At 32.8% G+C, this 25,783-nt stretch overlaps 6 protein-coding genes across 9 annotated transcripts; 4 read left to right on the top strand and 2 right to left on the bottom strand.

The window, feature by feature from the left end:
* The first annotated feature begins 210 nt into the window (after nucleotides 1–210).
* On the top strand, nucleotides 211–3,318 carry LOC103827721 (AP-2 complex subunit mu). Of its 2 annotated transcripts, XM_009103254.3 has the most exons (13): nucleotides 211–465; nucleotides 537–714; nucleotides 792–882; nucleotides 1,226–1,320; nucleotides 1,411–1,500; nucleotides 1,573–1,621; nucleotides 1,721–1,859; nucleotides 1,932–2,048; nucleotides 2,130–2,220; nucleotides 2,320–2,462; nucleotides 2,566–2,680; nucleotides 2,774–2,818; nucleotides 3,030–3,113. In XM_009103254.3, exons 1-13 carry the CDS (start codon nucleotides 383–385, stop codon nucleotides 3,108–3,110), a joined length of 1,317 nt encoding a protein of 438 aa, XP_009101502.1. In that variant the 5' UTR covers nucleotides 211–382; the 3' UTR covers nucleotides 3,111–3,113. The 2 variants fall into 2 exon arrangements, with proteins under 2 accessions (XP_009101502.1, XP_033128266.1); XM_033272375.1 differs by having other exon boundaries at nucleotides 1,411–1,621; nucleotides 3,030–3,318.
* A 245-nt stretch (nucleotides 3,319–3,563) lies between these two features.
* On the top strand, nucleotides 3,564–5,560 carry LOC103827720 (RING-H2 finger protein ATL30). Its single transcript, XM_009103253.3, has one exon. It carries the CDS (start codon nucleotides 4,599–4,601, stop codon nucleotides 5,460–5,462), a length of 864 nt encoding a protein of 287 aa, XP_009101501.1. The 5' UTR covers nucleotides 3,564–4,598; the 3' UTR covers nucleotides 5,463–5,560.
* Nucleotides 5,561–12,332: 6,772 nt separating this feature from the next.
* On the top strand, nucleotides 12,333–19,703 carry LOC103827718 (transcription factor bHLH71). The gene is made up of 4 exons (XM_009103252.3): nucleotides 12,333–13,244; nucleotides 13,451–13,909; nucleotides 14,412–14,471; nucleotides 19,405–19,703. Exons 1-4 carry the CDS (start codon nucleotides 12,888–12,890, stop codon nucleotides 19,501–19,503), a joined length of 975 nt encoding a protein of 324 aa, XP_009101500.1. The 5' UTR covers nucleotides 12,333–12,887; the 3' UTR covers nucleotides 19,504–19,703.
* Nucleotides 14,719–16,212, bottom strand: LOC103836961 (putative nuclease HARBI1). Its single transcript, XM_033272386.1, has one exon. The coding sequence runs from the start codon at nucleotides 16,156–16,158 to the stop codon at nucleotides 14,893–14,895; it is 1,266 nt and encodes a 421-aa protein (XP_033128277.1). The 5' UTR covers nucleotides 16,159–16,212; the 3' UTR covers nucleotides 14,719–14,892.
* On the bottom strand, nucleotides 15,051–19,360 carry LOC108868829 (uncharacterized protein At4g04775-like). 3 transcript variants are annotated; one of them, XM_033272433.1, is made up of 3 exons: nucleotides 18,049–19,355; nucleotides 17,900–17,962; nucleotides 15,051–17,122 (listed from the first exon to the last, which is right to left on the bottom strand). In XM_033272433.1, exons 1-2 carry the CDS (start codon nucleotides 18,554–18,556, stop codon nucleotides 17,943–17,945), a joined length of 528 nt encoding a protein of 175 aa, XP_033128324.1. In that variant the 5' UTR covers nucleotides 18,557–19,355; the 3' UTR covers nucleotides 15,051–17,122; nucleotides 17,900–17,942. The 3 variants fall into 3 exon arrangements, with proteins under 3 accessions (XP_033128324.1, XP_018508038.2, XP_018508040.1); XM_018652522.2 differs by having other exon boundaries at nucleotides 15,051–18,565; nucleotides 19,123–19,360; XM_018652524.2 differs by having other exon boundaries at nucleotides 15,051–17,962.
* Nucleotides 19,704–20,682: 979 nt separating the features above from the next.
* On the top strand, nucleotides 20,683–25,783 carry LOC103827717 (protein TORNADO 2). The gene is made up of 2 exons (XM_009103251.3): nucleotides 20,683–24,415; nucleotides 25,391–25,783. Exons 1-2 carry the CDS (start codon nucleotides 23,918–23,920, stop codon nucleotides 25,682–25,684), a joined length of 792 nt encoding a protein of 263 aa, XP_009101499.1. The 5' UTR covers nucleotides 20,683–23,917; the 3' UTR covers nucleotides 25,685–25,783.

Genomic DNA, 25,783 nt, shown 5'->3' with positions numbered 1-25,783 from the left:
GTGTATGGATGAAACCCCACACTAGAAAAATAACAAACATACAAAACAGACTAGTCTGGACCACCACGGTGGAGCCAGGATACTCGGTTAAAAAAAAAAAATTATTCACACAACGTTTAGAAAATATATCTCTTCATGGAACTATTGGAAAACATTAGTGATCTCTCGGCCCATGAACTATTAACATGTAACGGATAAGAAACGAATAAGACCGGCCCATTTTCACTAGTTCAATTTTGTCTTCGTCGTCGTCGTCTTCCTCACTTCTCATTCCTCCGATACCGAGATCTCTTCAGAAAATAAAACCTCAAATTAATCTCAAATCTCCTGTAAAAATCAGCTCGTCTATACGATCTGTGCTTGAGAATTGCGTAGATCGAAGATGCCGGTGGCAGCTTCCGCCATCTACTTTCTGAACCTCCGCGGCGATGTTCTCATCAATCGCACTTACCGAGACGATGTCGGGTGAGAATCTTACGTGATTCGAGATTCTTGATTTCGAGCAATTTCTCTAAATTCGATTTTTGATAAAATAGGGGAAACATGGTGGATGCATTTCGAACGCATATAATGCAGACGAAGGAGCTAGGCAACTGTCCTGTGCGTCAGATTGGTGGCTGCTCCTTCGTCTATATGCGTATCAGCAATGTCTACATCGTCATTGTTGTCAGCAGCAATGCTAATGTTGCTTGTGCTTTCAAGTTCGTTGTTGAGGTTTAAAGTTCTTTCCATTTGCCACAATTATCTAAGAGCTTTAGATTGATTGATTGATTGATTGATTTCGCGTTCAGGCTGTTGCTTTGTTCAAATCTTACTTTGGTGGAGCTTTTGATGAAGATGCTATTCGAAATAACTTTGTTCTCATTTATGAGTTGTTGGACGGTATGTAACCTACTCCCTCCGTTTTTAATATAAGTCAGTTTTAGAGAAACTTTTTTGTTTCAAATTATATGTTGTTTTCGGTTTTATATGTAACATTTATTAATAATTAATGTTGTCTGACCAATGATAATATATCTTCTATTTTTCTAGTGGTTGAATTGTGGTTAAGTAAATAACTAATGATGTTTTTGTTTCGAAAATATAAGAAACTAATGATTTTATTAATCTATGTGCATAGCTTTAAAATGACTTATATTAAAGAAAGCAGTAATAGGTTATGTACTTTTCTATTTTATCGCAAAGACCAAAGCAGTAATAAATTATTATATGTGGGATTTTGCAGAGATCATGGACTTTGGCTATCCCCAGAATCTCTCCCCTGAAATTTTAAAGCTTTATATTACTCAGGAAGGTGTACGGTCTCCGTTTTCATCCAAGGTAAAAGGAATCTATCTATTCATGTCTGGTTCTTGCTAGTAAATCAAGATTTTGTTGCGTCTTTCGTTTTTAGGCCTCTTTTTGTTACAGCCGAAGGACAAGCCTGTTCCAAATGCAACGTTGCAAGTTACGGGTGCTGTTGGTTGGAGAAGAGAGGGCCTTTCTTACAAAAAGAATGAGGTAAGTGTTGAGTTTCTGTCTCTGTGTCTGTGTGTATATAGTTTGCTATATGATTCATTCTCACTAATGCAGGTGTTTCTGGATATTGTGGAAAGCGTAAACCTTCTTATGTCCTCTAAAGGTAGATAATTGCTTCTTCTTCTAAGGTTTTTTTTTTCTTGGTTATTAGTATCTGTAGCATTAATATGGTTGGTTTCTGGTGCATTATCGCGTCTGTTAGGCAATGTTCTTCGGTGTGATGTGACGGGAAAAGTTCTAATGAAATGTTTCCTTTCGGGAATGCCTGATCTGAAGTTGGGGTTGAATGATAAAATTGGTCTTGAGAAGGAATCGGAAATGAAATCTCGTCCAGCTAAGAGGTACGTTCTGTCAAATCGGTGATGCACACAGCAGACTAGCTGCTAACTCACTGATTCATTCTTGTGGTGCAGTGGCAAAACCATTGAGCTTGATGATGTCACATTTCACCAGTGTGTGAACCTGACAAGATTCAACTCCGAGAAGACCGTTAGTTTTGTACCACCGGATGGTGAATTTGAACTTATGAAGTAAGTTTTGGAATGTTTCTTATTGCAATTTTGTTCGGGTACCAAAGTGTAATACTGACTACTGACTTAATAATGATACAGGTATCGTATTACAGAGGGAGTGAATCTGCCGTTCCGGGTTTTACCAACAATCAATGAACTTGGTCGTACACGCATGGAAGTAAATGTCAAGGTAAGTAGCTTAACTTCTCAAAAAACATAAAAGAACAAAAAAAAAAGCAGCTTGATCTTTGTTTTCTTACAGTCCACTTTCATGTTTTGTAATTTTCAGGTCAAAAGTGTGTTTGGTGCCAAAATGTTTGCCCTCGGCGTCGTAGTTAAGATTCCAGTGCCAAAACAAACAGCAAAAACCAACTTCCAAGTGACAACTGGTCGCGCTAAGTACAATCCATCAATCGATTGCTTGGTTTGGAAGTGAGTTTTATTCCCTGTTAAGAAATATTCCAACTGTTTCATCTTTATAACTCTATTACTTGGTAGTTTGTCAATCATTAGCCTTCTCTCTTTAACTCCTTAGGATAAGAAAGTTTCCAGGACAAACAGAGTCCACACTAAGTGCAGAAATTGAGTTGATCTCAACAATGGGAGAAAAAAAATCTTGGACAAGACCACCAATCCAAATGGAGTTTCAGGTCAATCTTCTTCTCTTGTTAACACTGTTAAATAGATCCAGGTTGCTAAAGGTGATTGTTAGTTTAACCATCTCAGCGTCGTGCTATTTCCAGGTGCCAATGTTCACTGCATCTGGTTTACGAGTTCGGTTCCTCAAGGTACGCTTTGTTTTCTATACGTTTCTAGGACCAAAAATGTGATGCTAAGTATATGAATCTCCAACCCATTTGTGACATTAAAACCCCAGTTCAGATCTTTCATGTTATAAGTGTTTGTTTGCTTCTGGCCTTGAGAAAGATTGAACTCGTTACTTGGTTATCAAAACTTCACCATTTCCTTGGATTTGACTCGTAACCGGATGTTTGATAGGTGTGGGAGAAGAGCGGTTACAACACGGTTGAGTGGGTTCGATACATTACGAAAGCGGGATCATATGAGATCAGATGCTGAACCTAAAAATCACAGTTCAGCTTCAGTGACATCAGACGTGACGCTCATGGCTTCTAGCTTTTGTTCCTTGTTAAATAAGATATACGAGTTAAATATCTTTTATACCTCGTTCTGTTTTGTTTTTGTCCATTAGAGATATCTTGTGTTAATATTATTTCTTATATCTACATTTAATTCGTTTTCTTCTCTTCACTACAACTTACATTTCCATCTTTATTTTTAATAATTCCCCCAACATTTCACTGGAGTGAAATGTCTCGTCCAAACTTCCATGTGGCCCAACCAACATGTTATGTATATCAAAACCTATTTTTATAGACATTTGCGAGAGATGGCCGGTGATATACATTGTGCATCAAATCCAATCCAATACATTTGCGAGAGATGGCCGGTTGATAATGACATTAATTATATTTTTTATAATTTATTAAAGATATCATTCTAATTAGTTATTTTAATAATTAACTTGATAACAATACATGAGAAACTGAATTCGTAAATAATATTATAGATATTTGCAAGAAAAGACAAACAATTGTTTTTTTTTTGAAAAAAAAAGACAAACAATTGTTAGTATTTTAAATTCAGGAAAGTATCTGAAACGAATCATGTTGTAGCCAAAAAATTACTACTAAAATAACAATTTTTCCATCGATTATTAGTAGTAATATTCAACTCATAATCTCTGAACGGAACCATTTTTTTCTATTCAAACACCGAATAATATGAGAAGTTAGCCATAACAATGATTTTCTTATGTTTGCCGAATCTGTACTTGTCGTAGAATGTGTTTATATATAAAGTAAACAAAATTTACAGTTGTTTTTTAAAAAAAGGGGAGAAAGGTATTTTAGAATACCTTATTTGGGTGAAGTAAGTTAATGGTCGGGAGTGACTCTCTCTCTCTCTTTACGAGAGAAGGTCTATTACATAGTGCAAACACTATTGGGCGCAAACTATTCGAACTCGAACGTGTTGATGCAAGCTCACTGCCACTTGCTCGCTGCACCACCGAGCCACTCGAATAGCTGCGGTTATGTTATCACCTCACTCTTATTTAAGCTTTCATTTCTTGCGTTTCATCTTAAGTACGTACGCTAGTAGTTATTGTGCATGCGTCTTAATATGTTGTTCATCAATTATTTTAAACTTCTAAAATGCTGATAAAATAATTACTTGAGCTTTAAGCAAACCTTTTCCACTTTTTAGTATATAGACTTAAGTAGATGAGGTGGTTTAATCACCAAGACAATGTAACTAAAGACTCGTTCAATGCAAGTTAAACCAATCAAACACACACAACTAACAAAACTCATTTCTAAATTAAGTAAACACACCCTGAACGCACTCACCATACACAAAAACTCAACACACTCACCATATTCCTTCAAAACAAAAACCAAAAACAAAATATAAATCAAGAAACCAAAAAGAAAACATTCCAGTTATTGAATCGGAGATAAGCAATCTCCGACACTCTTTCCTTCAATGCCGATAACGAAACCGCTCGGATCAAACACAACTCTTCGATCTCAGCCACCACAACAGTACAGTAAACCGCCACTCTTTGTAATCCTAACCGTGATCCTCCTCGTCGTCTTCTTCATCGGTTTCTGCGCTCTCTATTTCTGCAAGTGTTTCTTCCACACTGTCTCACATGCCTGGGATCGCCGTTACGGCAACAGATCACCCGGAAATCAAATCCAATCACAACAAGAAAACGCCAGCCAACCACCGGTTAACCCCGGTTTAGAGCCGCGTATCATCCAGTCCTTCCCATTGTTTCCATTCTCCTCGGTGAAAGATCTTAGAGAAGACAACCAAGGACTCGAATGCGCGATTTGTCTTCTCGAGTTCGAAGAAGAACACATCCTCCTACGGCTTCTAACAACATGCTACCATGTTTTTCATCAAGAATGCATCGACAGATGGCTTGATTCCAACAAAACATGCCCTGTTTGTCGCAGAAATTTAGATCCAAACGCTCCTGAAAACATCAAAGAGTTGATCATTGAAGTCATACACGAAAACAGCAACGGGAACCACGAGCAACCTTCAACATCAAACGAGGTTTCGTTGTCGAGGCAGAGCAGTAGTAGTGGTATGACCGAGCCTTTACCGGATAAGTTTTCGAGGTCGAAGACGACGGGTCATTCGATTGTGAGGAATAAGCCGGAGGAAGAAGATCGGTATACTTTGAGATTACCGGATCATGTTAAGATAAAGGTTACGAGAAGACATAATAATAACCAAACCGAGAGTTGTATTTCGTTTGGTGAGCTTATGAGAAACAGACAAGGCCGGTTTGGTGAACTCTCTGGTCAATCACTTGTACCGGAATCCCAAAGTTAAAAGAAGATTTACAATTTTTATTGTATTTTGTTAGTAGGATACAAGATATCTTTGTCTAATGATGATGACTGAAGAATGAAACACGCTTAGATTCACTATTCCATTCAGAAAAAGAAAAAAGTATAGATTATGATATACCGATTCAATTATGACTATTTATGATTCCATGATTGAATCAATTACATAAACTAGATGAATCAATATTATTAATTCAGAGTTTATGGCCAAACATATGAATATTGAATTGTTTTTGTCAATTAAGACAGAGTTTACTTTTTCACTTTTCCAAGGAATCTAATATTGGAACAATAAGATACTTGAAAACAGCTATATTGGAACAATAAGATACTTGAAAACAGTAAGATACCTGCAAAATATGAACGAAATTGATGGTCTTACAAAAAAAACATATGAATATTGAATTGTTTTTGTCAATTAATATAACACTAGATTTCCACCCGCACAACCGTGCGGGTATATATTTTTACATTTATATATATAGATATTTGTTTTACATAATTATTATATATTTTTAATGTTACTCACATATTTAAATGTTTGTATAATTATACCAAATATAATAATTTTATAGTTTTCATGCTGTAAATTAAAATCATCACATATGTATGTTGCTTATTGTATATTTGTCCTATTGAATTTGCGTTTGATTACTAAACTTTCATTTTTAATGCATCAAACAACATATACTTAAACAATTTTGTATTTAATTTATTATAGTCATGATCCGTAATTCAAATCACTTGATTTTTTTAGTAATTTTTTAATGTTTATTAATTTTATATAATAAATTACTGTATATTAAAAAGTTTAAGATAAGTTAAATTTTTATACATGTATTATATAGTTTACTAATATTAACTCGTTCTACCAACATATTATCTTTTTAGCATAAATATTTTATATTTATGAAAATAAAATATGTTAACTTATCAATTTAAAATAATTTTATCATATTTTGTTCAGTATAACATTTTTATTTTAAAATGATAGATATTATTATAAAATTGATAAAATAGGATATAATTTTATTCTTTTAGTAAAATTTCATTACTAATTACAAAATTATTTGAAAATATTTTTATTCAATTTATGACAATTAAGATCTTATTATAATCTTTTTCAAGAGATTTGTTAGAATTTTTTTTTAAAAAATTAAAAAATATAAAAGATATTATGATTAAAGTAGTTAAAAATATTATATATATTAGCATTAGTGATATACATTTAATAGAAAATTTAAATGATGGTCCAAATAAAATATCACTCATAAAAAAATCATAATTTTTATTTTATTAAAAAAAAAATTTGAAAAAATTAAAATAGAAATAAATATTTATTTCTAACAAAATCTTTAAAAATTATTAGTAAATGTATTTTTGAAATTAATTAATTTCATTTTGTTTAAATTTTCGTTTATAAACCAAAACTGTATTCAATTTTAATTTCTAATTATATTTTATGATAATTTAAATTAAAACTAACTAATTTTCGAAAGTAAATTTAAAAAGATTCTAAGAAGATTTTAAAAAGATTTTGTTAGAACATTTTAAATATATTCATTTATATTTCAAATAAAAAGATAAAGATATTAAAAGATATAATAATAAACTTAAGTAAAATATGATATTTTCTAGAAATGATCCAAACTATAAAAATCACACATGAAAAGAAATCATGACTTCTGTTTTAATATATTAGATATGATATCATCTCCAAATTCTGTTTAGGGGCTTGTTAAATGACAAAACGATAATATACTGCTAGATTAGAAGATAGTGACTGCATATATTACAAAAATAACTTATTCAGTTTGCAGAGTGATTTTTCTTTATGTAACAAAGTTACATGTTATGTCAAGTTATATTATGTTTAAATAAAAAAACAAAAATAAATAAAAAAATAGTAATAGTTGCAGAACACTAAACCTTAAATATTGAACATTAAACTCTAAATCCTTGGATAAATCAATGGGTTGTTAAGCATATGCAATACGGAAGAGTCAGGGCTGGATCAAGAAAATCATGGGTTCTTGGGCAAAATAGTTTTTATTTTTTCACATATATTTATAGATATTTTAAAAAAAATTGAGCTCTTATTCTTGTTTTTTTTTAAAGAAAAATTGGGTCTCTTTTCTGATAATATTTATGCAAAAAAATATTTGGGTCCTGATACTTATGCCCCTTACCCATATGCCTAAACCGGCCCTGGGAAGAGCCAGAAGCATTTGGCATGTATTGGAGAGATGGGGATGCAGCGTGTCGTCACTTGTAACAGTCTGATCAATGGGTTGTGCAAAGAGGGTCACAACGGGATGAAGTTGTTTGTGTCGATGAAGATCATACAATTATGTTGTTCACAATCTATGCAAAGATGGGTGGGCGGGCTCGTATGCGCTTCAAAATTTCTCTTGTTGGATTACAATATAGGATTGAAATTACGTCGTCAGCTAGACGAGCAGTAGTGTTGTCAGGCCGGCTGAGGAGGGGGACAAGCGGTGCGACCGCCCGGATTCAAGGCCGTGTCCTCCGTATATTAATAGGAACCCAATTTTTTTAAAAAATTTATATTTTTATATTAAAAAATTATAAATATAATAAATAAAATTAAAAAGGTCTCAAAAATATTTGATATGCATATATTTTTATTTTCTTCACAAAATATTACTGATTAAATTTTAAAAATATTTTAAACATTATCTGAATATAAATCTTAGAGGGTAAAAAAACTTCTTTTTACCCTAGGGCCGATAACAATGTTAAGCAGACCATGTGTCAGGTTTACGGATGGCGGTATATTATCAGGCAGCAAGGAGAACACATTACAAAAGCAAAATTGCTTTTGAGTGCATTGCACTAATGTATCCTTAAGACACTGGATATATCTTAGAGAAAGTTCTTGATCATGTAAGAGCTACCTAGTAGAGTCTCTCACCATTATAGTATATTATTATTATTTCAGATAAAGTTAAGTTAAATGTATTTTTTCTGAAAAGCTAATCACTAATTAAGTTCCATATGTTTTGATAGTATCTTATGGTTCTTGCATGTTTTTAAGCCAGATACGAACTTTCAAAATTTGTTCTCTCCTATTTGTAATTTTGTTTAGTTTAATAGGTGGAATATTGTCCTAGAACCTACAACTGAAAATGTTCTAAGAAAATCATTATTGATTAAGAATTTTAATGAGTCTCTCATCTAAACTTTTAATCTTTAAACTAGATTTTGATCGGCACCTAGAAAGTCTAGATTTATTTCTCACTTATTGATCCAAAATTAATTTAAAAACTATTTTTTTTGTTTTGAATCTTAACAATTGTGTTTTTATGTTTTTATCATTTGTTTCGTTTACCAAAGTGTGATATTTGTTCGAAATATATTTAAAGATGATATGTGTGATTTAATAGTATAGATATTCTCTCCCGGAGAACAATGTGTTCTCATTTTTAAAGTGTAATAACGGTATCAGTTGTCGATTTTAAATTAAAAATGTTTTTTTCTTCTTGTTATATATTTGTATGATAGTTCTAAACATCAACCTACACTATTTTCTTGTCCCTATTTGATTTAGATATTACTACTTTTGATCCGTTCTTTTAAAATGCGGGTATCTTTTTGTTGACCAATTTGATAAAATTTTCATGAATTTTCAAATTTATTAGAAAATAAATATTTAAAAGTTTTTATAATATAATGTTTGAGTTTCAAACAGTGTTTTCATATCGTTCACAGGTAAAATTTAGTTTTTTTAATGAGAAATAAAAAAACAAGAATGATCATTTTTTATTAGTATGGATATTGTTAACCATTAAATTTTTGATACAAATAAAGAGAGTTTTTCAACAAATAACATAGCTGTCTCTTATATGAGAGAATGTGATACTCTCCCTTTTCTTTTGTGCTATTTTCTTTTATGGGTGAGAGATTCAGCAATCTAGAGGCTCTAAGTGTTCTTTGGTGATAATTGTGATTCGATTTCGAGATGTCTCTCTTGGAACTAGAGGTTCTTTTTAGTCTGCATCAATGGAGGCTAATATCAGGTGTAGCATAAACTTCTCATTAGTTAGGTTTTTCTCATACCAACCTGTGGAGAAATGTATCTACAAACAATTTTTTTGTGTCACTCCTAAGATAATAGTTTCGTTTTTCTTTTTATTGTAAATATAGGTATTGAGATGAATTTTGGCTAAACAGATGTATTAGCATAGGGTGTTAACAGATAGCTTCAGTATATGATCATAAACCCTATACAGATTCAGCAACACCAACGACTTGAGAGCAGTTATGGTTTCACTATTGAGCAAAAAATCTCTTATAGCTCAATTTGGTAGAGTATTTTTGGATTTAGTTCAATAAAGATAAGAAATATATATGCACTTGTAGATTCACTTAGATGAACAAGATTTTAATGATAACGAATGAAAGAGCAAGAGTGTGATTCTGCTCCAGTAATTTCCAGGTTTAGGTGTATCTCCTTGGTGTTCAATTTAGTCATCTGTGGGTTAGACTTTTGGTAAGAGGTCTTTTAAAGGATCCAATGTAACTTCAGACAAGTTGACCAAAGACGTCATTTTTGGAACCAACTGGTCCCAAAATGTAGGCGCATCCACATTACTCATGTGCCTCTTCTGAACGCAGTAAAAACAGAGTTTTGAAGTTTGAGCCTTCTCTTGAAAACATTTTACTACAAGGGGTTCTGTATTTTAACAGAATCAGTAAGAAATTTTTTTGCAGAGGACTAAAGATAAGACTGTGTTACTCTCTAGACGTGGGCAAATCTGACAACAACAGTTTCTGCTCTTCGTCCTCTTTGTTGTTCTTGTCTTTCATTTTCTCGGACTTCGTAAAATGGTAGACACTTCTCTTAATCTCTCTTTATACATAGATAAGTACAAAGATTTGTAGCGTGTTTAGAGATGGATGCTCTAAGAGGTTTTTTTTACAGACATGAACACGTGTTTGTTTGTTGATGCAACGAATCAGATTAGAGTAGACACGTTTCGGGGGTGTAAAAACATTCACAGGAAATCCCTTTTTCAAAAAAAAAAGAAAAAAAAACATTCACAGGAATCTTCAAGTAAAATTCTTGGTAATAGATACGTTGGAACTTGGAAGCAGACGGACATTTTTGCTTGTCAATGAAATTAGCAGATTATAGCGTTAATGGGTTTAACTTTTAAAAATGGGACTGGCTTTGCTAGGTGTGTATACTTTACATAACGTGATCATTAAGTTTAGAAAACCCGTTTATCCGAAAATGGTTAAAAACCAAAATTAACCGAACAGACGAACTGGATCATAATTCTTTAAAACTAATATCAGGTTGCATTATATAGAAGAAGAAAAGCAAATTCAATCGAACCTAAATCTGAATCGAATCCAAGACCGAACTCAAAATCAATACAAAGAAACCAGTAAATCAAAATTCATTTAAATCAATACTAAATTTGGTTTATGTACCAAAACTTTTGCTAGTATTATTCAAAATAAACTTTTAATTGCAAAATGAAGCAAATCTATATCGAAATGCAAAATGAACACAAATTTTTTAACCAGACCAAAAGTTGGTTTTAGACTTAGTAGATCTGTTTTTCTAAAACCAAAGACCAGACATTAATAACTGCAAAAATATAATGCATAGGCCTAAACAAAAGTGTTGTTGGATTTTCGCTTGCTATTGTCAAATTCGTGGAAGTTAACATACTTTTTATGGTAGAGGTCATTGTTGATTGTTCAAACGAATAATAAATTAAGTAGCGATAGTATGATGCTAACTTTATTTTGTTGTTAATTTATTTTTGTATGCTTAATCAATTACAGATTTTATAAAGTACGAATTTGTTTCTGATGTATGATAGATTTCGTGTCCGGAGTTGTCTAATTTGTGAAAGTTAACGTTTTTTTAGAACTCTGACAATATCTATCAGAGAAAAAAACAAAAAGTCAGATGGTTAAACTTTAAAAGTAACTTAAATAAAACAATAAAAGAAATATTTTTAATCACGGGTTGTGTTTTTTACCTTCGTAGCTTCCTTCTGGTCCTTCTAATGTGCAAACAAATCTGACAGTCCTTTTTAATTATAAGCATACAATTGCAATAATTATTACTCCCTTTTCCCAATATCACACAAAGAAAAAATCTTGTGGATATATTATATTTAGCCCACCAAGTAGTTTTAAGATGCAATCGAAGAATAAATATAATGAATACAAAAAAAAGATTTGAATGTGAAATTTTGCTTTCTTCCAGCACACATTTGTTCCTATATGTGTATGCTAGTGCCCGGTCCCCACGGTCCAGACATGCCAAATACCGAACCGGTTTGGTTCCATTTGTTTTCTTCTTGAACTGAGTACTTGGAATTAATCTAGTCTCTCTTTTAATCATTGATTTCTTCTTTTTTATCAAACAATTATGTTAGCATTTGTATACATAAATTGAATAATGTATGAAGGTACATTTTCTTTGGGGCAACCCAAGTATGTTTTTTTTTTTGTAACACTAGCCCAAGTATGTTACAAAGAGGTTATAATCATAAAAGTATAAAACGTAAAAAAAAAGAAGTTTAGATGCTTTTAGGATAGTAAAAGGGGCAATGAACTGAAAAAGAAGTGATGGTCCAGAATTGCGAGAAAAGAACATGACCTTAGACTCTCTGACCCATCTCACGTGCCACTATTCTCTTCTTCCTTCTAATCCCTTTCTCAATCATCAAAAATCATATTCATGTAAATAAGAATGTGTATGTAGAAATTTTGCACATATCAATTTTTCTGGAAGATGGTTACATGCTAGTGTGACTTTGATCACTACGATTATATAAAACTTTATTTCCAAATTTTGATGTTTGAAATGGTATGATGGACAAATCACTCAAATTCATTTGTACATATCTCTTCCGATTAGAATTAAGGTTTTTGTTAAAGAAGCCAAAAGTACGAACTGATATAAATGTATTGGAAGGTAAAAACGATTATGTGATTGTGCATATTTTTATTTACATAACGTATTAATATGTTTAGTCAAAATTTTACAATGTTGAAGGGTAAAACAAAGAATATATAATGTCATTCAGCAAATTAATTTCATAGCTAAGCTTACTTTTTTTTTTTGAATATAATAGCTGAGCTTACTTCGGCGTTACACATCCATGATAGTACGGATCAAAATCAATATCAAATAATTTCTCACATGCACACATTCAGAAAACTCAGAGCTTCAACGTTTGTCAATTTTTAATCATTTCCATTTATTTTTCCAGAAAATGTCGTTTTCGCCCACAACTTTTTTTATGAAATCTATATTCGTTATTTAAAGCAAAAAATTATTAAAAAAAGATTTGGAATGTCGCTATATAAATCAATGGTACTTAGTAATTCAATAAGGAAGAAAACGTTGTAAAGAGCAATGACACTAGAAGCTTTATCATCAAACGGTCTCTTAAACTTTTTGCTCTCCGAGTCTCTTTCACCAACCCCATTCAAGTCTCTCCTCGATCTCGAGCCAGCGCCGGAAAATGACATCATCATCATTCCCAAGAACACAATTCCGGAGATGTCTCAACAAGAACCAGCGTCACGGCAGCCACCACCGGCTAGCAGAGGGAAGAAGCGGAGGAGGAGGAAGCCTAGGGTTTGCAAAAACGAAGAAGAAGCTGAGAATCAACGAATAACTCACATCGCGGTAGAAAGAAATCGAAGAAGACAAATGAATCAACATCTCTCTGTCTTAAGATCTCTCATGCCTCAACCTTTTTCTCAAAAGGTTCATTATATGATTAATTCTTTTAGTCTTCTTACAATTCCGACTAGGGTTTCAATTTTATGGAATATTACTTTATTTTTTGATTTTGATCGAGTTTCAATTTTTATGATAAATTATTTTAAAAGGTTTAGGATTTTCAGTTGACTTTCAATATTTATTTACTAATATGTTCCTTCTTTTCTTTGTGCCGTTCTTTTCCATGAAAGGGGGATCAAGCTTCAATAGTTGGTGGAGCCATAGATTTCATCAAAGAACTTGAACATCAGTTACTATCTCTTGAAGTTCAAAAGCTTCAAAAGGACAAACTAAGCCAGACGGTTACGTCTTCAACAAGTCAAGACTCAAACTGCGAACCTGAGAATCCTCACCTGTCTCTATCACAGTTCTTTCTCCACTCGTACGATCCAAGCCAGGAGAATAGAAATGGCTCAACAAGCTCGGTGAAAACCGCTATGGAGGATCTTGAAGTGACTCTAATAGAAACTCATGCTAACATCAGAATCCTGTCAAGAAGAAGAGGTTTCCAATGGACCTCGGTGGTGGCTACCACCGGGCCACCGCAACTTTCAAAGCTAGTGGCTGCTCTACAGTCACTCTCCCTCTCCGTGCTTCACCTCAGTGTCACAACATTAGAAACTTTTGCTATTTACTCAATCAGCACTAAGGTAAATTAACTGAATCCTCTTATCTAAACCGGATTTAAACAAGATTAGTAAAAGATGTTACACCATTGGTCCCGTTAGACACTCTATGCAGTCTATTCTATCATAACTAGAGTAACAGAACTCTTATAATTACCATATACTATTATCTAAGCCGGACGATAAACCGGACTAAACCGAGTTTGTTCAAATACTATTTGAGGGGTAACTTTTGAAGAACAGTTATGAAATTAGAGCTAGACGGTAGATTATGTACGGTCAGAGAGGCAGAAAAAACAGAAAAGGAATGTCTATGAACTCATAACTAGATTTGGTCTAACATTTATTGCCATACTTGACGGAGTTACTTTTTATTTTTCACCAATTTTTTGAAAAGAGGTTTAGTTATTGCAACGTGAATCAATATATTATTATTTTTCCTTTTAAACTTCATACGGTGTTATATTTTTAGGGATGTAACTGAAAGTTTGCATTACATTATATTTTTTGTATTCGATTTTGGAAGGTGGAAGAGAGTTGCCAGCTAAGTTCAGTAGATGACATTGCAGGAGCAGTTCATCACATGCTAAGAGCATCCACAATGGTGATACCCATTGTGGAGTCCTTAGGAATAAAATATCCTTTTTTTTTTTTTTTTTTTTTTGAATAGTTAAGGACTCTTGTGAAAAATGTGTGTACAATGGTGAACCCGAAGTTGAAATCCTTAGGAATAAAAAAATATTTTTTTTTATTGTTTAGTGAAATATAATTTTATATATTGAATGATTAAATAGAATAACTTAACATCAACTACTAGAAATAAACTTTAAAAATAATAATTAAACATATAAATATAACAATTAAAAATGAAAACAATAAAAATAAAGAAATCAAGAAACACAAATTAAACATAAAGATACATTAATTAAACATTAAGATACTATAATTAAACATAACCAAGGAATTTTTTAAAGAAACACAAATTAAACATAAAGATAGAATGATTTTTAATCCTCGTCACCAAATTTGTTCCAAATATGCTCGACTAAATCATTTTTCAGATGGTCATGTATTCTCCTATCTCGAACATCATTCCGACTGGGAAAAATATTATTGAGAATTGTAGGAATCTCGGTTTCCACCTGTGAACTTCTCATGACGTCACCTTCTTCAAATTCAGATATATCATAACGAATGTATCCATCCCGTTCATCTTCGACTATCATGTTGTGTAGTATGATACACGCTCTCATAATCTTCCCTATCTTTGCTTTGTCCAACGTAAGAGCCGGGTTTCTCACAATCGCAAATCGCGCTTGTAATACTCCAAAAGCCCGCTCCACATCTTTTCGGGTTGCTTCTTGATGTTTAGCAAATAACTCTTGTTTTGGTGATTGAGGGAGTGAGATGGATTGGATAAAGGTTGACCATTTTGGATATATACCGTCTGTGAGGTAGTACGCCAACTTATACATGTGTCCGTTGACCATGTACTTTACCCGCGGAGCTCGACCTTCTAAAATGTCATCAAAAAGAGGAGATCGATCGAGGACATTAATATCGTTTAAGGTACCTGGAGGTCCAAAAAACGCGTGCCAGATCCAAAGATCTTGGGAAGCGACAGCCTCTAAGACAATTGTCGGTTTTCCTGATCCACGGGCGTACTGTCCTTTCCAAGCGGTCGGGCAATTTTTCCACTCCCAATGCATACAGTCGATGCTCCCGATCATCCCAGGAAACCCTCGTTTCTCTCCAATGTCGAGTAGTCGTTGAAGATCATCCGGTGTGGGTGCTCGTAGATACTCGTCTCCGAATAACTGTATAATTCCGTCAGTGAAATTATGTAAACACAAAAGTGCTGAGGTCTCAGCTAGTCGGAGATATTCATCTACCGTGTCAGCCCCAGTACCATAAGCAAGCAGTCGAATAGCCGCCGTACATTTTTGTAGCGGAGAATGACCTAACCTCCCGGTTGCATCGGGTCTTTGTTGAAAGAATACAAACTTCTCCTGGAGGGCAAGGACAATACGCATGAATAAACCCTTATTCATGCGGAAACGTCGTCTGAATTGTGCCGAGTATGTCGCATTCTCTCTGAAGTAGTCATTAACTAAACGGGTGTGTCCCCCTTCACGGTCTCGTTCAATATAACCCCGTGTGTTTTGCATATTCGGTTGGGCCTCCACTATGTCATTATATGCATCCTCGACGATTTCATCGACAACCTCGTCCAATCTCTCATCGATTTCATCGGATGATGATGATGATGACATTTTAGGTTTCCCTCCTTTTAAAAATAAAATATTAAGTTTAGTTTTTATATCATTTTAAAAACAAAAAAGTTATCATTTTATCATTTTATTACCAAATTTAGTTTAGCTTAAAATTCTCTTTTCTAATAATCTAGTTTATCATTTTCAAATCATCTTATTACCAAATTTTCTTGGTTATATATGTAAAATTTTTTTACATATATGGTATTATTTCATATATGTTTGCTATTTCTAATCATCTAATTTTTCATTTTAAAATCATCTTATTACCAAAAAATTTTTGGTATCATTTCATTTTAAATTTCTAATCATCTAGTTTATCATTTTCAAATCATCGTATTACCAAATTTCATTTTGGTATCATTTCATTTTAAATTTTTTTCTAATACCCTTTGTCTTATTTGGTTAAAAATTCCTTGTGATATGTTTGATCTTTTGTCTTATTTGCTAACCTTGTGATATGCTTCTGATATGTTTGATCTTTTGCTAACCTTGTGATATGATAAATCCCAATTTCTCCGTCTTGATGTCACCTTGAAATATTAAGCCATGTTTTTACTCAAGTCGCTTAATTCAAAAAAGTTCATGAGCTAAACATTAATACAAAAAAGTTCATGAGCTTATATTTTAGTGAGTTGAACACAACATCAATGAGTTAAACGTAAGAACAAGAGGACACAAAGCATTTCATACATATTACAACCTTACCGAGATACAGAAGGTTTGAACAATGATTCCTGCCTTCCTTGAAATATTACAACATTACCGACAAACACAAGTTTTGAATAACATGAAACAAGTTTAGAGGCTAAAGGAAAACACCTCTCCGAGATAGAAAGTTAAAGACTACATTACATTCTACTTATAATACATTAGGTGAGGGAGAAGAACCCGTGACTTCCACCCGTGACTCCAACCCGTGACTTCAACCCGTGACTTCCTTCACATGCCTACTTAGATAAACCTGACACATCAAATAAGACAAAGGTTAGTAAAGTTCAAATGCATTATAGTTTCATTTTAAGACATTACCTCTAACCCACATTAATAGTAATCTACAATCCGCCTCCAGAAAGAACCAGCTTTCTGCTCATTGCTGATGATAGGATCCTTACTGGTGTTAAGCCAAGCACCAATAAGGATCTTATCCTCCATCGAAGTCCACTTCCTCCTCAGACCAGACTCACCACCAGACTCGACTACAGGCTCGACTACAGGAGGGACAACAGACTCCCTAGGACCTTGGCTACCGAACCATAAAGGTTCGGGTGAATCAAGGTCCACGGGTGTCTGAGTTTGACTAAAGAGTAGATTCATATAAGGTGTATTATTTTCCATTTGCAATATCGGTATATGTCACTCTAATACCAACAGAGAGACTTAAGTAGACGAGTTTAAACATTGAGCTAACCTAGTTGCATTTAAGGCCAATAAAAACGAGCAGTTAGTAAGGTAGAAGGCGTAAAACATTAAAAACTATCAATTCAAACTCTAACACCCTTTTGCAAAGTACTAAAACATTAAAAACTATCAATTCAAACTATAACACCCTTTTGCAAAGTACTAAAACATTAAAAACAATCATATCAGAGGCGGTAGGAAGGTAGAAATGAAACAATCAATACAAAAGAGTGCATTTATGCGCAGGGACAATCAATACTAACAATAATATTTTAAAGCACTGAACTTTACTAGTTGATGCGCAGGGACAATCAATACAAAAGAGGGTCGGGAATCGTACCTTGATTAAACAGACACTCTTGAGCTTCACTAGTTGATCTAGTTTACTTCTTGGACGCTCTTCCTGCGAATAGTTTTTAAATCAAACAGTCAAAAGTTTTTAAAAAATGTCATGAACAAACAAGCAAATAGCACAAGAGAGATACTTACCACTCAGGTACACAGCAGCCAAACCTATGAATACTATTGCCGACAGCAGTACACAAACTCCCAATGCAACCACATTTGTATGCTCAGATTTCTTCTTCACCTCACACACCGTCTTCTGTAGCTTAAGCAGCTTCTGGTCACACTCAAAAGCTTGATCCTTCAGCTGTCTGACATGTCTATGAACCTCACTGAGCTCCTCCGTTAAAGCCACATCCCACCATTTCCATATGTGGCAGCCCCCATCATCGACATTGGGGCACGAGAAGTATCTTCGGTATGGATCCTTAGGTGTGTAAGAGCATTTCACAACAGGCTGCGCACCGCAGTAGCAAGCCGTAGGGATGCCATCATCAGCCTCTGGTTGAGGTGCGAACTGATCCGGCTCTGCGTTGCAGAAGGGACTCTCAGCTTCATCCGCGTACATCTTAGCTTCAGCTTCAAGAAGGGAGCTCATGTCTATCGAGTTTGATGATGAAGAAGGCTGAGAATAGCTGTAATCTTGTCCCATTTGGTTAACCTGAGACAAATGATTAACAAAGAGAGTTAGATACAAAAAAAAATTATGGAATTTAAAACAACATAATTAGAGCAACGACATATACAACAACAATGGAAAGCAGATGAATAAAAAGGAACCAAAAACAAAGACGACCGGTTGTTTTCTCTTCAGATTAGAGCAACGACATATTCAACCGACACTTTTGGCAGACACACTCTCATTAATCTCACCCTATTTTGTTTTCTCTTAGTTTGAAACCTAAAAGGTTGAGAAACCTGGTTCGAGAAAAAAGATAAAATCCTCTTCAGTTGAAAACATATTTCATTTCGAAACCGTTTAAGAAATAAGATACAAATCCGCTTCAGATTGAAACCGAAATCATGTCAAAACTCTTTATACAAACCCCCATACTGGATATAAACCCCAAATCGATTAAACCCCAAATTTTTTTAAAACCCTAATTTCAATCGAAACCCAAATCGATTCAAACGCATCCCCGAACCACTAAAATAAGACGAATCTACATGAAAACTAAGCTAAAAAGATCAAAAATACAGGTTAACGCTTCGATTTACCTTCGTGAAGACGATCGATTTCAAACGGCAAATATCGCCTTCCCTCGAGCTCTCCTTTTTTTTTTTCGGTGTCCGTCGAGAATGAACTTTTTTTTTAAACCAAACCGAAAATCAAACCGACCCCGTCCCACTCAGGAGTTGACACGTTGCTAAGGATCAATCTCTTAAAAGCCTTGGCCACGGACCAATCCTTATGTCGATTAACCTAAATAATATTATTCTATTCCGTTTTACCTAAGTTTTCGTGCTAAGGCTTCGTCGTGTACTCCCGTTGTGCATGGTCTAAGTATCATTGAAGAGGAACCTTTTTGTTGTTCAACAATCCCAGAGTTACCCTTTACTTTCCCTTTAAATCACACAAATGCCACTCATTCTCTCTGAGAATTCTCCTTTCCTTTTTAATTCCTTCTTTTTATTTTATCACATAGCACATCTTCGATCGTTTTTTCTTTCAGAATAACGAAGGTTTATTGCTTTATTTTTGTTTCCTAGGTTCTTTTCTGACTCTGTAAAGGCTAAATGTGAATCCATGTGGAGTATAATGGCACATAATATAATAGTATTTTATTAGTCCTTTTTAATTTTTTCTAAATTTCAAAAAATTTGCATACTTGCCGGGTTTGAGTTCTTATTTGATCTGATTGGGATTGTTAAGTTCTTAACTTGTAATATTTGTTTTTAGGTTCCGGGAACATGAATTTTGTTCGCCAGATTTAGTCTCTAGAGAATGCTCTTAGTTCGCCCGCTCTTAGTTGGGGATTTTTGTTATAACTTTTTTTGTTTGGGGGGGGGGGGGGGGGGGGGGGGGGGGGTTGGTTGAATACTCGCCAGCTTCGGTTCGATCTGTATGTAAACGTTTGGTTTCTCATCTGATAAATTTCATCATTGAAAACAAATCTTCTTATACAATCTGTGTTGTGCACCTCCTAATAGCTCAAAGTTCGATTTCTCTTTAGGACATTATCTTAACATTTTACCAAAAAAAAAAATTATTTTGTCATAATTTTCAGCTAGATTAACAGTCTTGGATTTTAGTAGTAGACTAAATATCTTATAAATTTTTGTTTAGAATTTAAGGTAATGAATGGTGAAATGCGAAGTGCGTATTTTAAAGTGGTATTGTCAAAAACGCTCTTGAGTCACCAATCAACAAATTTTCAGAAAAGTGTGCGGTTTTTAAAAATGAACAAGCAAAAACGCGAATGTTAAATTTACGTACCTTTCGTAGTTGATAATTGATCAAAACCGCACTAACACCTTATTAAAATTTATTGATTTGAAAATGTAACACCATATTAAAATTTAATTCTAAATATTAGTTTTCTATGAATTATTACAAATTTTATTTAAAAAAATTGTTTTACGAGTTTGAATTCTCGAAATATATTAATGTGACTAAATTAAATTAGTTAATGTCATATTTTTATAATGTATTATATTATAGTTTTTTGTTTTTGTTTTTTACTATAAATCAAACATAAAATGATACAACCAATAAATTATTATTTATTTTTTATATATAAAAAGTTAATATCAAAATTTTAAAAAGAATTAGGCTGTACTATTTAATTTAAAACTAGTTACCCAAAAATACAGAAAATATGGCCTAGATTAAATATGGTAAGAAAACAATAATTGCATAATAGAAATTGGTTAGGCTTTTACCCGAGATGTTATTGTTTAGATTTATATATTTTTTTGTTAGGAAATTATCATATATGCATAAATTTAGGATATTTGTTTAATTTTTAGTTAGTGGTTTGACATAGACGTTTTTATGGTAGATAAAAATATGATTTTATTTTAGTAGAGTAGATGAAACAAAAGTACAACTGAAGAAGAAAATACAATTCAAGAAGAAGAGAAAGATATTGGGCGACCGAGGAAATGAAAGGAGCTTATCACGCAAGAAACCCTCATGCGGAAGAGACACATTCTTGAAGACATTCCGTTCACGGTACACTGGCAATACACAATGACCTGAAGAAAGAGCTTCATGATTAGTTTATGAATATATGATTTAAACAACAAAGAAACTAGCAAATTTGAATGTTTGCTAGTTTTCAAATTGTGAGAAATTTAATAGAAACAATAATCCTCAATAATCCTCAACTTTAGTCTACTACTAAAATCCAGCCTGTTAATAGAATAAGTAATTTGTTTTGTTATTCTAAAATTTCTTTTTCCTAAAACTTTTTTAATGAAATATCATGACAAAATTCAATCACCTCTTTTTGATTTTGTTCGAAAAATGAGAGATTTGATCATTCGTCTAATATATATATTTTTCTCCCTAATACCCTATTTAGCTATTATAATTGTAAAAATCAAAGATTTAACTATTTATTATAAAATTTGTGGTTCATCATAATAAATCAAATAGTTATTACTTTATACATAGTTACATAGTTTACATATACTAGAATGGTAAAATATTATATATATTTTTTATCGGTATACTTAAATAACTAAACCTCAAAAGCGTAGGTTAATAAAATAAGTAATTTGTTTTGTTGTTCTAAAATTAGATGATTTTTAGACCGAACTAGTGAATATAATACTAGACATACATTTATATTTCAAGTCTGTACTTATATTCTATAACAGTTTGATTTACTAAATTTAAACATTAACTTGTGAATAGAGTTTGCCAGTGTTTTTCTTTAAAAATTTGATTATTAGACATATGTATCTGGAGTTGAACTAATTTTTACTGATGTCCATCTTTTTAAATTGACACTTATGTAATTCATCGAATTCACATAAAAGTAAAAAAAATAAACAAAACAAAACTCATATTAGTTAAACAGAAACGAGAACGAAATCACAATTTTATAAAGGTAAAAAATAAAATTACTTATGGAGAGCCAAAAATAAACAAATCGAGAGCAGAAAACCTAAACCCATTTTGTCGTTTTACAATCGATGTTGCCTATCTGGTTATAGTGATTTGTGTCAGGCGCAAAACTTAATTTCATTTTGTGCATTAAAGTTTTAAAAATAACTAAAATGAGCTATAACACGTTAACTATTCAGCAACGATGATACATTTAAGAGACCAACATTTGTATTTGTCATTTTACAATCGATAAAGATTGTATTGTTGCAAAATGTTAAAACCATTTAATGAACAAACATTAGTATAAGAAACTCACTCATGCGCGCGGAATATCATTTAGTAAGAGTAATAAAAACTAGACACTTTGCATATCTTGTTGTGTGTTATATACTATTTTTAATAATTATATATACTAGTTTTAGTTTGGGAAAATGGTCATTTAAATCACCAACTTTCAAATTTGGTTGGAAAAAAAACATGAACTTTCTCCTAAACCATTTAAAGCACCCACTTATCTTGAATAGCCACCTTAAACATCAGCTTAATTTGACTAAACAAAATTAAAGACGACGTTAACATGGATAACAAATTGATTGGACATGGTTAATCGCCATCTCTAATCTATGTTAAGTCCAAACGATGTTGTTTTGAATTTTTTTTTAAAATTGTATCTGAAAGGAATTGAACCCGTGATCAAATCTACGATCGTTTATAAACCCAAACCACTAGACCATTTACAATTTTAATAACTTGAATAAATATTAATAGATATTATTATTAAACCTCTAAATCATCTTCTCCCAACCTAAATCCCTAAATCTCTAAACACTTGCGATCGGAGTTGCAAGGATATGGATGGCAGAGAGAACTCGACTACGGGTTTTGGGAAGCACTACTGATGAACAAGGATGAAGTTGAAGAAGATGCGAATGCGAAGACATGTTAGCTAGGTTCTTGTTCGAACCTAGTTATCAATAAATTAATGAAATACAAAGAAGTTGTATAATATTAATAACATTACTGCTCGAGCAATAAAAGCAAACAATGATGGAGAACCAGGAAGATCAACAATGATTGATTTAGGGATTTAGGTTGGGAGAAAATGATTTGAAAGTTTAATGATATTATCTATTAGTATTTATTCAAGTTAACAAAATTGTAAATGGTCTAGTGGTTTGAGTTTACAACGAATGTAGCTTTGATTTCTTTCAAATACAATTTTTAAAAAAAAATTCAAAACGACGTCGCTTAGACTTAACAGAGATTAGAAACGGCAATTAATCCCGTCTTATCAATCCGTTACCCGAGTTAATGTCATCTTTAATTTGGTTTAGTCAAATTAAGTTGTGGTAACACGTGACTAGTCTGGATCATTTTTGTGGGGCCAGGATACTTCTGTATATTTCAAAAAAAATAATAATAAGTTGAGGTTTAAAGTGGTTATTCAAGTTAAGTTAATGCTTTAAATGGTCCAAGAGAAAATTCATGTTTTTTTCAATCAAATTTGAAAGTTGGTGATTTAAAGACTATTTTTTTCGTTTTAGCTTTGTAACAAATAGTAACAAAAATATATATTCAAATATATAACATACAATGTTGATTTTTTTCTATATGAAGAAAGATAAGGTCAAAAATACCTAATCTAAGAAATGATTACACCTTTGTCTTATTTTACTTACCTCTTTTATATATAAAAATGCAATTCAATTTTCACAAATATGATCATTTGCGATTTATTACCCTAAATTGTTTAAACATGACAAATACATACATTTTATTTAGGCTCTTATATATAACTCTATTCACTTTTCACCCATGTGAGTCTTCTCTCTCTTTCTATTCTGTAGATTTGTTGTTAATTTGAACTACCCTTCTTGCTCTCTCTTTAAGTTATTACCATTACCCTAAATTCCTTTCAAACCAAACAGATTTCAAGAAACACACACAAAAAGAAAGATGCCTCTAAGCAACAATGTAATAGGTTGCATAAATTTCATCGCCGTCCTCCTCTCACTTCCAGTCATTGGTGCCGGAATCTGGCTCGCCATGGGAACAGTGAACTCATGCGTCAAGATCCTTCAGTGGCCAATAATTATCCTCGGCATCTTGATCCTCCTAGTGGGTCTGGCTGGTTTCATTGGAGGGCTCTGGAGAATCACTTGGCTTCTCGGCGTTTACTTAATTGCAATGCTTGTTCTTATCGTACTTTTAGGTGTTCTTATTGGATTTACTTACATGGTTACTATTAAAGGCTCTGGTCATCCAGAACCAAGTAGAGCTTATCTTGAGTATAGTCTTCAAGACTTCTCTGGTTACTTACGTCAAAGAGTTGAGAAATCTGACAAATGGGATAGGATTCGTACTTGTTTGAGTACTACTAACATTTGTCCTGAACTAAACCAGAGATTCAGTATGGCTATGGATTTCTTCAATGCTCATCTTAGTCCCATTCAAGTGAGTATCTTCCCCCCCCCCCCCCCCCCTCCCCTTTATTTAAATTTTTTTTTTGTAACACTTTAAATTTTCTTCTTTACTTAGCTATAAAAATCACTAGAAAAATGCAAATAATTTTTGGTCTTATGACATTTTTTTCTTTTAATCCTCCAAGTTTCGGGCAATTCTAAGTTCTTGCTGCATTCTATGCATTTGGGGTTTTTGTCGTCTGCATTTGTTTTTTATTAAATGATTTTCCTCGTTCCTTGTTATTTAATTAGTTTTGTAACTTCATTTTGTTTTTGTTTTCGTTTTTTGTTTTCGCGTCCGTGTGTCAGAGGAAAATATTTGTGTAAGTAGAATAACAAGAATGTATGGGGTGAAATCGAATAGAAATGAAAAGAAACGGGGCGGTAATGAAAGATGTACATAGAATTGTTGCTTTGCTTGTTAGATTTGTCACCAAAAAGATTGAAATTTGAAAGTATATCTTTTTTAAAAAAAAAAGCTTTAATTCACATGAAAATATCAAACGTTTCTTAATCAAAGAAAGAGATTAGGGTGTAATATGAAATGAACGGCCAGGACAAGAACGGGTGGATGTATTATTAAGATTACAAATAGATATGATTCTTAGCTTTATAGACATGTAAACTGAAATTTTTAATTTTTGACTAAACTAAAATATATCCCTAGTTTCAAGATTCATCCACTATGTGCACTTAATCAAAGAGAAATTGGGTGAAATAACCATACAAAAAATCATAATTCATTTTCTAACTAAAACCAGTCTCTCTTTCTTTTTTTTTTGTTCTTATCTCTCTACTCTCTTTCTCTATAAAACTAATTTCACTTTTTTTGTTGGTTATATTACAAATAAACCCCTTAATCAATCACGTCTAACAGTTGACAAAAAAAAATCAATCACATCTAACAACTTTCTATCCATATATTTTAATTTTTATTTAAATCTAACATTGTTTTTTTATTTTACAGTCTGGTTGTTGCAAGCCCCCAACAAAATGTGGCTTCACGTTTGTGAACCCTACTTACTGGATAAATACAATAAATGGATCTTCAGACATGGATTGTCTACAATGGAGCAATGTTCAAAACAATTTGTGCTACAGTTGTGACTCTTGCAAAGCCGGTTTGCTTGCAAACCTCAAGATAGATTGGTTAAAAGCGGATATCTCTCTCCTTTTGGCACTTATCGGTCTAACAATCGTTTATATAATCGGCTGTTGCCCTTTTCGAAACTCGAAAACTGAGGGTTATACTGATATATGATCGGGATGAGAAGTTTAGTGGCAAAACTGTGGTGATGTTTATTAAAGTATAGTTTCAAAATAAAATAAAATTTTTATTAAATTATTGGATTTCCTGTAA

This window comes from Brassica rapa, chromosome A06 (assembly GCF_000309985.2).
Source record: "Brassica rapa cultivar Chiifu-401-42 chromosome A06, CAAS_Brap_v3.01, whole genome shotgun sequence".
In the NCBI taxonomy this organism is placed as follows: Eukaryota; Viridiplantae; Streptophyta; class Magnoliopsida; order Brassicales; family Brassicaceae; genus Brassica; species Brassica rapa.
The sequence above is the reverse complement of the archived record's forward strand: the minus strand, read 5'-3'. Positions and strand labels throughout refer to the sequence as shown.